Genomic DNA, 13,980 nt, shown 5'->3' with positions numbered 1-13,980 from the left:
CCATTTTTCTGCTTCCACTTGTTTAACATAATTACTACTCATCAACAATATGCTTTCATAAAGACAGTGAAAACACAGTTTGTTGTGTGTTCAGTTAGCTAAAAGAAGATGCAAAGTTTCAAGACAACTGATTCCAGCTCACGACTCTATTCTCATTCTTCCTTCTTGCTTCGGTAAATTATGTAGTTGTGCTTGTTGTAGTTAGTACGAGTTCTTTCTTGCTATTTTAGTAGTACTGGATACCGGTGGAAACTGGATTCGCATGTAGCAAATTATGTTCTCTCTTTTTTTTTTTTTAGTATTGGAAATTTGTTGCGTAAAAAAGATTAGCTCTGTTTTCTCTGGTTTGAAACAGGGGATATGACACCAGCCAAAATCCAACGCGCTTCTCCGATCTTCAAAATTCATTTCAACAAAACGATGCTGTCGATTTAAGCTCAAGTTACTCTCTTTTCTTTCTCTGTGTGTACAAATATAGCTCATTCTCTCTTAATAATTTCATTTTTTTTTTTTAAATATAACCAGGTTCTGTGTTTGGTGTAGAGTCAAGCAATGTTGCTGTTGTTGCAAGTAACTTCCAGTATGGAACATTCAACACAGTATTAGTCTTCCCTCTCTCTCTCTCTCTCTCCTTTAGGTATATAAGTTTTGTGTATGAGAGTGCCTTATCTGATAAATTGTTTGTTTCAAATCAAATGCAATGGTTGTATAGAACCTTGCAGCGGGAGAGATTGCTTCAACAGAGGCAGGGCAGCAACCCATTTTCCAGAAAGGAACCACCATCGCCGCCGTGCCGCTTGAGAATTGGGGTAGCTCAGCCATGGTAGATAACAGCCAAGAGACTGAAGATACTTCCACAGATATTGACATTGATGATAAAAACCAAGTGGGTCTCTGCTTCTCAAGCATGTTCTGTTTTTCCACATATCCTAATCTTAATCAATTTGCTTTTTCATTGGCATAAAGCTTTATTTCCCAATCAACATTTGTGTGTTAAACCAGAATTAGTAATGTTGTTTGTGAGAAATTTAATATACATTTATGAGTTTTGAATAATGTTAATGTGAGTAGAAGAAGTACATGGATTTATTTTGGATGGATGAGCGAGTCTTAACTTAATGTCCTCTGACAGTGTTTCTCAACTGTGTCTTGGTCCAATGGAGTTCAGCATGGGCCACTTTTGGTTGTGGACTCCAAGGATCAAAGTAAGACTAAGGTTAAAGCTGAAGACCAGAAGGTTGTTTGCTACCACTTGCATCAACAGCTTGTGCTTAACAATTCCATTTATGTTTCATTATTGATGCTTTATTTCTGTGGATTCCTTTTTCTAGACTCTTCGTAGGCTGGTTCAGAATCGGGAGGCAGCAAGGAAGAGTCGCTTAAGGAAAAAGGTAATGCTCCCATGTGATACTAGATTTCTCAATTGATCCTAACTCGGTGATATATAGAATGTGTTTTTTATTGATGCTATTACTATCCATTATCTTGATTGTGTGTGTTAAATTTAGTAAATAATTGATCAACAGTTTAGAAGAATATATTCAAATGATTATTTTTTCATATATCTATGAAGTATATATATCTTGATGCGTACTGAATTATTTTGGATTAATGTATTAACTAACTCCCCTTGAATTCCATATTTCAAGTGATTATTTTGAATTGTTGTTTTCTTGATGTGCTGCTGTGTCTTCTACATTCAAGGGACAGCAAAGTCTTAGGGTTATAGATAGGACATGTTTGAATCATTTATATGTTTTTGTTTTAAATAGGCCTATGTTCAACAATTGGAGAACAGTCGACTTAGGCTTGCGCACTTAGAGCAAGAGCTTCAACGAGTACGTCAGCAGGTGTAAGAAGTTGAAGATTTCCAGTAGATAAATTTAGGTTCAATTTAATTTTGTTATCATTGTACTTAACTATTTTCTTCATGGATTGCTATTTCCTCCAGAGTGTATGCATTGCAACTGGAATTACGGGAGATCATGGTCATTCAGTTGTTGGAAATGGTAATTAAAATGTAGCGACCTTGAGGATCATTTCCTTACAGTGCAAGAAACAATGATTATATTGAGTATATGTTTTCAAACAGAAACTATATTACTCTTTATGTTATTGCATCAATTTATGACCGAATAGTTCATGCGTTTCTTTATAATTCCTGGTAAGTAGCAAAATAGATATATACATCCTCAATCCATATTCAATCAATTGCAGAAAGTATTTACCAATTAAGTAGAAATTCAAGTGAACTTGGTTAATTGGAAACATGAAACTTTGTGGTGGAATCTATCAACGGCCTATCTAACTTGTTTTCTTTGAAGACTTAACAAAAATGGCGGCAGCGAAGGCGAAAGGAATATATCTTATTGTTATTTTTATTTCATACATACTTACACAATGGTAGAATGGGACAACAATTTCTCTGCATTAGATACTGAAGTTTTGTAAGAGGGTCAGCGGTGTAAATATTGAAGTTGTGTGTAATTGGTGTATAGATGACTATTCACATGTGTGGATGTGTGTAATTGGTGTATAGATGACTATTCACATGTGTGGATCTTGTCCCACAAAATGTCTCTTCGGTAGCTCCTTAGGTGTTTTTTTTTTTTTTAAATGAATATTTCTTAGATTTATGAGTCCATATCACTTCAATTCTATGGGCGCAGGTTTCATGCTGAATTTCCTAAAGCGAAGTGTGTTGAGATTTAAATATTTGTAGAACATAGGAGGGAATGTGAATATGTGATTGTGATGATGTTTTTTGAACCTCCAGGTGCGTTAGCATTTGACATGGACTATGCCCGTTGGGTGGATGAGCATCAACGTCTGATCAATGACCTAAGATCAGCTATAAATTCCCATAACAGTGACAATGAACTGCATCTTATTGTTGATAGTGTCATGGCACATTATGATCAATTATTTAGGTTAAAGAGCATAGGGGCAAAGGCTGATGTATTTCACATACTTTCTGGGATGTGGAAGACACCTGCAGAAAGATGCTTCATGTGGTTTGGTGGATTCCGTTCATCCGAACTTCTCAAGGTGGTTTACCATCTCAGTACTCACTTTTGCTTTCTTAGTGTTGAAAGTGTTTTCTTTTGACTCACTTTTATCTGTACATTTCTTTGGAGATTCAGATAATTAGAAACCACCTTGAGCCGTTGTCAGATCAGCAGTTGATGAGCATTTACAACCTGCAGCAGTCTTGCCAGCAAGCTGAGGATGCTTTATCTCAAGGGATGGAAGCATTGCAACAATCTCTTTCAGAGACAATTTCCACCACCTCCTTAGGGCCCACTGGTTCTGGAAATGTTGCAGAGTACATGGGCCAAATGGCAATTGCAATGGCCAAGCTTGCCACACTAGAGACTTTCGTGCATCAGGTAAGACATGTAATCTTTGGTCACCCAATTTAATAGACTTTGTATTATCTATTTCTTAAATTTATTTTGTAACATTGTAAACCTTGGGAAGCCTAGGATGTGCTATGTATCAGAGTATAAATCATTGCTAATTTTCAAACACAACCTTCAATATTTGATATGCATTGTAATCTGAATAGTCGTTGTGTTTCTTAGGCTGACCTATTGAGGCAACAAACACTGCAACAGTTGCAAAGAATTTTGACTACGCTCCAAGTTGCTCGTGCTCTCCTTGTCATAAATGATTACATTTCACGACTTCGAGCACTTAATTCATTATGGTTAGCGTGCCCTAAAGAGTACTGAGGCCTAGTAGTATGTAGGAACACTGTGATGGGTTGTTGCCACCCTTAGCATCAACATGATTAATAATCGGTCAGACTCAGAAGAAAACTCGTTTTCCGTAGCTGCTGATCTAATTTTCTCTAGAAGATTTGGTAATTACCTGCATCTTGATCTCTGTAAACAAGTGCTTTGTATATTACCACATTCAAGCGGATATTGTGCAAAAGTGTTACGTATAGAAGTTGAGGTGCATAAGCGGGAGTGCATATCGTCACCTTTTGACTAACTGCCAAATAGCATTGCAAAAAACTCATAAAACATGACTTTATTGATAGATACTTTCTTATCCATATGCAGTAAAGCGATATCTAACTTTAAACATGAGCACTTCAATGATATTTTGTCATGTAATAGAATGGAAAATTGAATTAAACAAATTTCACAAATTTAATTCTATTCTCCCCTCCATTAAGGGTATGATCTGTGTATAGGTATCATGACAAGTTGGAAATTTATTTTTATCAGAGTAAGGCAAATTTTCCTCACTCTAATGAATCATAATTGTGTAAACTATATTATGAGCAATCTACAATGTTCAATTGCCACCCGTGTGCATAGAATCTTCAATGTTTATTCACCACTGGTCTATAGATTTTTCTCCTTCTATTGTTCATTCTTCCTGCCAAAGATCCAAAAACACTACACGAGTAAAGATTCAATTTTTTTCAAGCGGTTTCTTGATATATGAAACTAGTGAAGTAGGTAACGAAATTGTACCTGGTCGTTGGTTTTTCCTGCAAGAGACTTGGGGAATGAACACCCCAGTACCTTTCTGATTCTTCCACAAGTTCACTAGCCAAACGGGTGGTGAACCAGAGCTCTGTGTTTCCCACGAACAGAAATTACTTGCAGTTGGTGATGCACTGTTAAAACTGTACTTTAACCTGTTTGAACCACCTTTAATGGGGCTGAAACTTCTTGTTTCCTGTAAATCTTCGTTGTCTTCAGATGTCAATAGCAGAATCTGCCTCCTAATCTCAGCATAGAAACTATCGTCATCATTCTGTGTCTCAAACAGAACAGTAGGATCTGAATTCATCTCCATAACAGGATTTGAGACTAATCTGGCTTTCTGAGGAAACTTGAATTGTGGACTGGGTTTGATGTAAGGAAATTATGACTTGGGACTTAAAAATAAATGGGTATTGAGGTTTATGTATAGATGGAAGAATAAGAGTACTATGTGTTATGGTCAGTGTTTTGGGTCCATGGATGTGTGTGACTGTGTAAATCTCATTCCCAATAGCGTCCAAGTTGGAAGAATATTTCCATTTTCGTACGTTACCAATTATCCGCAGCTTTGAGTACTTTAAGTTTTATGATTTATTCATTGGATCTATAAGCCAAATCAAGGGTATGAGAAGAGATTTGGCGGTTACTTTCTAGTGTCATTAATGGTCATTATTCATCCCCGAACATCAATATCAAGCATACTTACGGTTTGGGTTAGCATTAAAAATTTAAATATATCAACATATGTGTTGTATTGTTTGTGTTTTAAGTAACTGGAAACGTCAATTAAGAGTATCTTATTGGTGTTGGTTCACTTCTTATAACTAACATTAAAAAGGTCAAACTTATATGCTAATACTTTTTTTTTTTTTTTGGATACACTATATGCTAATATTTGGATTGGGAAATTCAAAACTTAAAAGAAATTTTTTTTTACTTGATCTTGGTATGCTCTTTTACGGTAGTTTCATTTTGGTAAAATAACGGCACAGGGTTCAAATCTGTGACTCATGCAAAATATTAACTGCGCTCACTATTACCCATAATACTGTATTCAAACTAGGAGTCTGCACATGTATTATGGTGAATACAATTTCATAACATGAAGCGGTCATGATTATACATAAGTTCTCTGTATCTATACCCAAATATTTCGTGGTTAAATATTGATCCTGGACTACATTGCTTCAAGCCATCAATTTCACTTACGATTCGGGTGAGATATTGATGTCCAAAGTTCAATCTTTCACCGAATCGCCTTTCTGCTTCCTCTGCCCAAGTGCTTGGACATCTATTGTAACAAAAAGGAAACTAAAAGCTCCAATTTCTCTATATTGTGATTTTAGTAATGATCAGTGAAAAAAAAAAACAAAAAAACTTGTACTTAAAAAAAAAAAAAACCACAATCACATCGATTTTGCAAGTTCTATATTTCAAAGTATGGAGTACAGAAGATTAATTAAAAGAAAATTTAATGAATTATTAATAGTAATTTCTTGCTTAAAAAAGAAGAAGAAGAAGAAGAAACCCAATGACATATGCTGAAGTTAGGAGGGATTCTATAAAAAGTTCAAAAGTTGGTGTCTTTCTTAGTTGTGAGTTCATTTCATTTCTTTTATTAGAATCTATTAGGGTTTAAGGAAAGGCTCTATGGATAGACTGGTGCCTGTTAAAGAGACGAGGAATGGATAAAAGAAATAAATAAATAAAAAATGTTTGTCACGAAATTTTAAATCCCTAACTAAATACTTGCAAACAAATATTTTAATAAAGTGAATTAGGCTCTTTGGAATTGTGAATTCATTTAGGATGTGCATGATAATATAATTATTATTTTTTTCTTATCTGTAATCAAAGCAATATAAATGATTAAAAATTATATTTTATTACATAATTAATTTATTCGTCTTGGGGAGTTGCTCAGATATTTTTATTGATTAATGAATAAACGGGTTGACAAATATTTATAGTCCGTTTTATTTATTTTTTAATTTTAGACACCCCAAAAGCAAGGTTGCGTTCAACAAAATCCAGTTTATTACTAACGTGCGTGTTGGACTGTCTTTTATGGTGAATGAACGCACATTTGCGTAGTAAAGCCAATTCCAACTGCCGTGACAATTTCAAGCTTTTTGTTTTGTATAAATTTCAAGCTTTTTGCCGTAGGAGAAATTCATACTATGTTGCCTTTAATAATTTTTAATTATTAATATTCCCCAACCGTAGTTGAAATTCAAGGCACATGGGACATGTCGTCTGCTCCGAAACTTTACACATCATCCTAAGCAAATAACGTGTAAAGTATTTTTTATTATGCAAATAAAATAATCTCAAAAATAATTTTATCAAATTTTAAATCAAATGGACCCTTACAAATATATAAAAATCTATTGAATACAGCTAACCACAAACAACGCGACAACTTACCAGGATAGCAAACTAACAAATGGACTCTTCTGTTCTTTGATTTCTCTATATCTGACGTCAGGAGAGACAGGCTGAAATCTCACCAAAATATTTTGTACATTCAATTATTAAAAGTAAAAAAAAAAATTAATTAGTTTGAATTTATTTTATCCAATCCATTTGTTTATAGTAAATGTTGGATGAATCTTAATTTTTTTTTTTTTTTTTTTTTAATAAAAGAGTAACTATTAGCGAAGTAAATATATGGTGGAGAGTGGGAGACCTTTACAAGTTTGAGATTCCATGGGCCACGGACAGCTGTTTATTTCCGCAGATTCCATTTGTGGGTCATCTCAGCATCATTCTTATTGGGCTTTGGATAGCAAAAGAAAACGGAGGCAAAACGATTACCTGTCACAATCTAGCAAATCCAGCCTAAGAAAATGCTCCCAAAGTTAATTAACAAGACGTTCTGCACCAGGCAACGCAGAGAGTCACATGACATTACAAAAAGACTAGGCCCATGGACCATGGTCCTTGGAATCTTGAAGGATCAATTGCACGGTTTTTGAGTAGTTTTTATTCTTTGGTGACGGTACATACAAACTCAACAACAACAACTTATGTTGCATCCACATTGACAAGAGATATGAGATATTACATGACATAGGATATGGAATATGACACGATATGACACTCAACATATTAATTCTAAACAATATTAGATTTCGACACGTTAGGACATGTTTTGATATTAAATAATATTTTTAATTTATGTTAATATTCAATAATTTAACAAAAAAAAATGAAACTAAAATGTAATACTCATCAATTTTGCAAAGAAACATAAATTATAAATATTTACTATTATATTTTCAAATTAAAAATCTCTTACACACTTTAGTGAGATTTATTCGGTATTTATTTTTAATTTTTATTATATTAGTTTAGTAAAACATCAATCAATTTTTTCATTATATGTAATAAAATTTTAAATATTATAGATGTCGGAGCGTGTCAGAGTGTTGGGGGGTGTGACACTTTCGATTTTTTGAAGTGTCAATGTAACATAAACAACAACAACGTAGCAATTATGTTCCTCTTTATAAGTGTGGGATGTTTCAACTCTCAAAGTTCTCTTGATAAAACCTCTAAAGCCCATGTGAAGTGTAATTATGTTCTTGAAATAAATTGTTCATTCTAAAATCATATAATTAAATAATAATACTTGGGATTTTAATAACCTATAGTTTATCATAAGGAGGAAGAGAAGGAAAAAAAAGAACTAATAGGACAATGCTTTTAGGCCTAGTAACTTTCATAAAACAATTCCATATTCCTTGATCTACGACTGCCTGTGAAAGCAAGTTAAGAAAGTACCACTTTTATCTTGTATTCTATCTTATCTACTTCCACCAGTTGCAGTTGGAAATTGTCAAGAAGATTAGAAAGTGCAAGCTAACGAAGTTGCATGACCTTTATTCGATATCTTCCTCTCCTATAAACTGCCTCCTAAAAGGGAAAGAACATAAATGTCTCAACTCTCAATCTTCAAGGAACAATAACAATTATAAAAATGAATTTAAAAATATAAAATGAAGAAGTTGTTACAAATAAGAGAAAAATAGTTTATAAACTCTTTAAAAATAATCAATGAGACTGGATGATCGATTAATTAAACTATAATTAATTTACTGATCAGTCTTTAATTTAGTATTTGCAATGAGAGATTTTTGATTTTTTTTCCTAATTATATTTTTTGGCTCCAACGAATTTATAAGAATTAGACTCTCACGACTCACGAGTCACGACCTCTAAGTAACTTAGAACTCAAAAAAAGTAATGTGAATAATTAGCTTTCTTGGATCAACAACCCTTAATTTATTAATATAAAACTAATTATTACTCTTAAAAAGTAAAAATATATACAAAAAATTTCAAAATATAATTTTTCTAAAAGAAGGGTTATATTTACAATTTTTTATTTATTTTGGGTAATACAAACATCTAAACTTGTATTCCTGAAAATATATAATTGAGAACCTTTTCCTTTTTCTAATTTGTTTGGATTTGATACGTTGATTAATTAAAAGTTCTTATTCACATTAAAGTGTAGATCTTTTTTATCCTTTTTCCTTATATGATAGGGAGATATTATAATTACGACTGAAAAGATTTACAACTCTTACTATTAAATTAATCATTATTAATTTTCATCAATCTAACGGTTATGATTTATTAGAAATTAATAACTAATTAATAAGTGTATCCATTAAATTATAACTATTAGATTGACGAAAATTAACAATGATTAATTTAGTAATAAAAATTGTAAAACTTTTTTTAATAATAAATATAACCACCTCCATATAAATATCGTCATCACCATGGCCGAGATATATCCGATTCTCCAAGCTTATCCAAACGTTACTCTACTTTTCTTGAACATTTACACACAGCTCCCCTTTAAGCTCAGAATTGTTAGAGAATAATATAAAAAATAATATAAATTATTAAAAAGACCATCACCTAACACCTTAAGGTTTTTGGTTGAAATAGTTCTTTATCATAGTATCAGAGCTTCAGGGACCACGAGGTCACAAGTTTAATTCTCACCACCCCACTTTTAGGTGGAATTAAGAAAAGCACAAGGTAGACAAAAAAAAAAATGGGCTTGTGTCATATCCACGCTTCAAGCTCAAAGAGCTCTTGCGTGAGGGATGTGTTAGAGAATAATATAAAGTATTAAAAAGATCATCACCTAATATCTTAAAATTTTAGGTTGATATGATTCTTTATGAATAACTCTCTCGAGCTAGTCATTTCACTTCATTTCATATTTGATTATTTTTCCAACAAAAAGCATTGAATTGATTGACCTTCAGTTCGGTTTTGACTAAAATTTTAACCAAATTGTCTAACTTTAGCGGCGGACCTAGAATTTTGTGTGACGAGGTAAAAATAAAATATTAAAATTATAAGTGTTATTAAGAATAATAAGAAGAATTAATTATTATAAATAATTTTTAAGGAAGAGTTAATTATTAACGCTATTAATTTATTATTATTGAATAATTATTATTATATATATAATATTAAAATAATCAAAATTTAGGAGTGACAACCCAGTCAGTCCACGAAGAAAAGTAATTAGAAGATGAAAAAAAAAAGGGCCTTATGGAGTACGCCATCTCAAACATTTGGCAAGCAACGATTCGAAATAACGAAAAATTTAAGAAAGAACTGCATAGGTTTTTCTTTTTTCTTTTTTAATATTGGTTGATAATTCTAATCACAAAGTCATAACTTCATATTTTGATCGCAACACTAATATTTGAACTCTACTTTGTAGATCGACATAATCTTTTTGAAAATAATTTTTATTTATAAAAGTTACTATTTTTTTTATTTTAGGTTTTTAAAATAAATTTATCTAAATATCTTTAAAAAAATTTAGGCATATTTTTTTTTTTTTTAAAGTACAAAAGAAAAAACAAAACCATGGCCCTTTGAAATTCATCATTGTTATTTTTCAAAATTTTCTGCGGCACACAGCCTTTGGCCATTATCAAATTCCTGAACAACTCGTTCCACTTTAGGAAAATTAATCATTCAATTTCAACTCAACATGGCACTCCGCTCTTGAAATAACAAAAGCTATAGAAGATGCATGAATGTAACTGAATAGACAATCATCGTTGACAATCAAGATTCAAGAAGCATTTATCACTATATAAAGAAAAGGACTAGCAATAAGCTCTGACATAGAACTCCAATTTATGTATTTTTTGAAGTCCCAAAGATATGGGTGTTCACTGATGAACATGTTCAATGGACATCCTGAAAACAGGGGAGTTCCCATATTCGATGCTTTGTGACCTATGACTTATGAGGGCCTCAAAAAGCAACTAAACCACAAAACGATCTTCAATTATCACTTTGAAAGAAATATCTGGAATGCTTTAATTCAACTTCACCTTTGTCATGTCTCAAACACTGTGTTCCTGAAATGATGCTATTGGGAGGCAACCTAAACTAAAGTCAGCCTAACTTAGTGTTTGCACTCCACTACAGCCTCAATTGTTTCTTCAAATGTCAACTATGTCATGCTACATAATATATACTTTCTTATGTTGGTTGCCCCACATGATTATACGTACTTCTTGAGAATTTACATGTCCCTCCACATGTAATTCACGTGGAGACGTGTGAGGGCTTCCACAAATTGTCCATATTGCGATGCTTTTTTTTTATCTCACTTCCTGTGTATATAAATAAAAGAAACCAGAAAGTTTCAAACCAATCACCTCCAATAAATTCCATCCTTTGGTTTCTTTTTTCAGCCACTTCTTATATGACACGAAAAATAATGGCTGCTCTCACCTCAAGTCTAAGCCTTAGTCCACAATACACCCCTAAAGACTATCAACACCATGGTTCTGTGGTTGAGGAAATTGTAGGTCTTATTAGAGTACACAAAGATGGATATGTGGAACGACCCCAGATTGTTCCATGTGTCACTGCTGATTTGAGTCCGGAGCTGAATGTGACTTCGAGAGACATAGTCATTGACAAAGTTACAAACACTTGGGCTCGTTTCTATGTTCCAATTCCCCAACAGAAGTTACCTTTGCTGGTCTATTTTCATGGTGGTGGATTCTGTGTTGGTTCTGCAGCTTGGAGTTGCTACCATGATTTCCTTGCAAGGCTATCTGTTAAAGTTGGGTGCTTGATTATGTCAGTGAACTATCGATTGGCCCCAGAGAACCCTCTCCCAGCTCCCTATGATGATGGTTTAAAGGCCGTAATGTGGGTGAAACAACAAATGCTATATCAATACGAGGCTAGTGAATGGTGGACTTCAAAATGCAACTTTTCTAGTATCTTCTTAGGTGGGGACAGTGCAGGTGCTAACATAGCCTGCAACGTTGCCACAAGGCTAGCTGCATGTGAAGGTGCTGCTTTAAGGCCTTTAAATTTGAAGGGTCTGATTTTGATACAACCCTTTTTTGGTGGGGAAGTGAGAACAGTTTCAGAGAAATGCATGGCCCAATCACCAGGCTCTGCTTTGAACTTGGCAGCATCTGATACTTACTGGCGCTTGGCATTGCCATATGGTGCGGACCGTGACCATCCATGGTGTAACCCTTTGGTTAAAGGTTCCTTGAAATTTGAAGAATTGAAGCTCTTGCCTACTTTGGTGTGCATCTCAGAGATGGACATATTGAAGGACAGGAACTTGGAGTTCTGTGATGCTCTATCAAGAGCAGGTAAAATAGTCGAGTGTGTGGTGTTCAAAGGTGTTGGTCATGCATTTCAGATTCTAAGCAAATCTCAGCTCTCGAAGAGCAGAACCCATGAAATGATGGCTCGTGTTAAGTCCTTTATCGGTCTGTGATTCTCTGCTTTACTTTTTTTTCCCTGCCTTTATGTATATACATATTAACTCTCAATGGAAATTTATATTACAATAATTTAACTGAATTTTAAATTGATGATCGATTGTCGATCATCAGTTGAAATCCGTTATATATATATATATATATATATGGAAAAATAAAAAATTCAGTGACTGGACCGTCCAAATATTACAATGGTGTTCTTCAGGGTATTCTCACGAGAGAACATAGTTATAATTTAACTATAACTGTGTTCTCGCGGGCACTTGACCGATTTTTACATGTACACTCACTAAATCCTATATATATATATATATATATATATAAACTTATTTCTCCGGCCATTTTAGATAAGCTTATTTCTAGTTATCGCTTATAATTATGTATTAAGGGTAACATAGCTGTAATGTTAAAATTATTTTTTTCCCCTCTCTCTTCATACACTTTTTAAAACTGCTGACATGGAGAAAGAGAAAAAATAACTTTAACATTATAACTATTTACTATCTTTAGTACATAATTATAAGGAGTGACTTGAGATAAGGTTATGTACTATCTTTATTTTCTTTTGACACAAATTTAAAATTTGACATGAGCCATTAGATTAAAAAAGATCAGCGACTTTGATTTGTAAGCATGTGACAACATTGATCTTTTTTGATCTAATGGCTCTCAAATGATATGTCAAATTTCAAATTTGACACTGGTGTCATATATATATATATATATATAGGGCTTATCATTTCTCAAGCTGCCGGAGATAACTTTATCTCTGCCTACTAAATCTAACCGTATAATGATAGATCAATTATGATAAAAGAAGAGAGAGAAAAAGAAAATCATAACCATTCAATGGTGAATCAATTAATATAAGAAAATAAATAAACAAAACAACGTAGTTTTAAAGAGACCGAAGATAAATTTATCTCAAATTGCCGGAGAAATATTTTTTCTATATATATATATATATATATATATATATATATATATATTAAATTTGGGCTCATGTTAACTCTCGAGCAATAAATAAGCTCAATATGAAATGTTAATTTCTTTACTTTAGAACTTTTGTCATAAAAAAAGTACATATGAAATGAAATTAATACATGCATGCATCATGTTAGTTTCTAAACAAATAATGTTGTTTTCTGTTTTGTCTCGATGGTTTAATTAAAAGACGATTATATTAACTGAAATATGAGATAAAATATCTCCAGCAACCCTAAAATAATATCATTTATGGGTTTAGGGAAAAAGATATTGGATATTTTAAAAATTTTATTTTTCTCTTGTATAATATTTTTTCCTAAATACCCTGCATTATTTTTTTAAACCCTGAAATGATATCACTTTGAAATTTATAGGAGATAAATTTATCTCATGTTAGAAGAGAAATATTAATCCCATGTTAAATTTGTTAATTTATTGTTGTCCTTATGACCACATGAAATCTCACCATTTGTATATTTATATATAGTAATGTTATTTGTGCTTTAAATTTTTATATCTGTTAATGATAATTTAATTATTAATTAATAATGTATATTAATTAAGTAATTAAATAATAAATATATTTCCAACTTATCAATAACAAATTATTAATTCTTTAACTAATTTATATCTTGACAACTGATAATTATATCATCATTAACTAGAGTAAAGATAGGGAA

General features: G+C 32.5%; 2 protein-coding genes across 3 annotated transcripts; both read left to right on the top strand.

Annotated features, from left to right (window-relative positions):
• Window positions 1-805: 805 nt before the first annotated feature.
• Window positions 806-3,734, top strand: LOC133316865 (transcription factor PERIANTHIA-like). 2 transcript variants are annotated; one of them, XM_061518656.1, is made up of 8 exons: window positions 806-886; window positions 1,133-1,237; window positions 1,332-1,391; window positions 1,773-1,850; window positions 1,952-2,009; window positions 2,777-3,048; window positions 3,144-3,389; window positions 3,585-3,734. In XM_061518656.1, exons 1-8 carry the CDS (start codon window positions 821-823, stop codon window positions 3,732-3,734), a joined length of 1,035 nt encoding a protein of 344 aa, XP_061374640.1. In that variant the 5' UTR covers window positions 806-820. The 2 variants fall into 2 exon arrangements, with proteins under 2 accessions (XP_061374640.1, XP_061374641.1); XM_061518657.1 differs by having other exon boundaries at window positions 806-890; window positions 1,164-1,237.
• Window positions 3,735-11,280: 7,546 nt separating this feature from the next.
• LOC133316905 (probable carboxylesterase 17) lies at window positions 11,281-12,309 on the top strand. Its single transcript, XM_061518704.1, has one exon. It carries the CDS (start codon window positions 11,281-11,283, stop codon window positions 12,307-12,309), a length of 1,029 nt encoding a protein of 342 aa, XP_061374688.1.
• The last annotated feature ends 1,671 nt before the right edge of the window (window positions 12,310-13,980 follow it).

Source organism: Gastrolobium bilobum, unplaced genomic scaffold, assembly GCF_033153095.1.
Source record: "Gastrolobium bilobum isolate Gb01-03AN ecotype WA unplaced genomic scaffold, APGP_CSIRO_Gbil_v1 utg9312, whole genome shotgun sequence".
In the NCBI taxonomy this organism is placed as follows: Eukaryota; Viridiplantae; Streptophyta; class Magnoliopsida; order Fabales; family Fabaceae; genus Gastrolobium; species Gastrolobium bilobum.
Note: the sequence above shows the minus strand (reverse complement) of the source record. Positions and strands in the feature narration are given on the sequence as shown.

Bases quoted from the DNA above. Each gene is read 5' to 3' on its own strand.
- LOC133316905 (XM_061518704.1), top strand. From the start codon at position 11,281: ATGGCTGCTCTCACCTCAAGTCTAAGCCTTAGTCCACAATACACCCCT.
- LOC133316865 (XM_061518656.1), top strand. From the start codon at position 821: ATGGTAGATAACAGCCAAGAGACTGAAGATACTTCCACAGATATTGAC. The intron at 1,392-1,772 runs GTAATGCTCCCA...TGTTTTAAATAG, and splicing joins AGAGTCGCTTAAGGAAAAAG to GCCTATGTTCAACAATTGGA. The intron at 3,049-3,143 runs GTGGTTTACCAT...TTGGAGATTCAG, and splicing joins GTTCATCCGAACTTCTCAAG to ATAATTAGAAACCACCTTGA.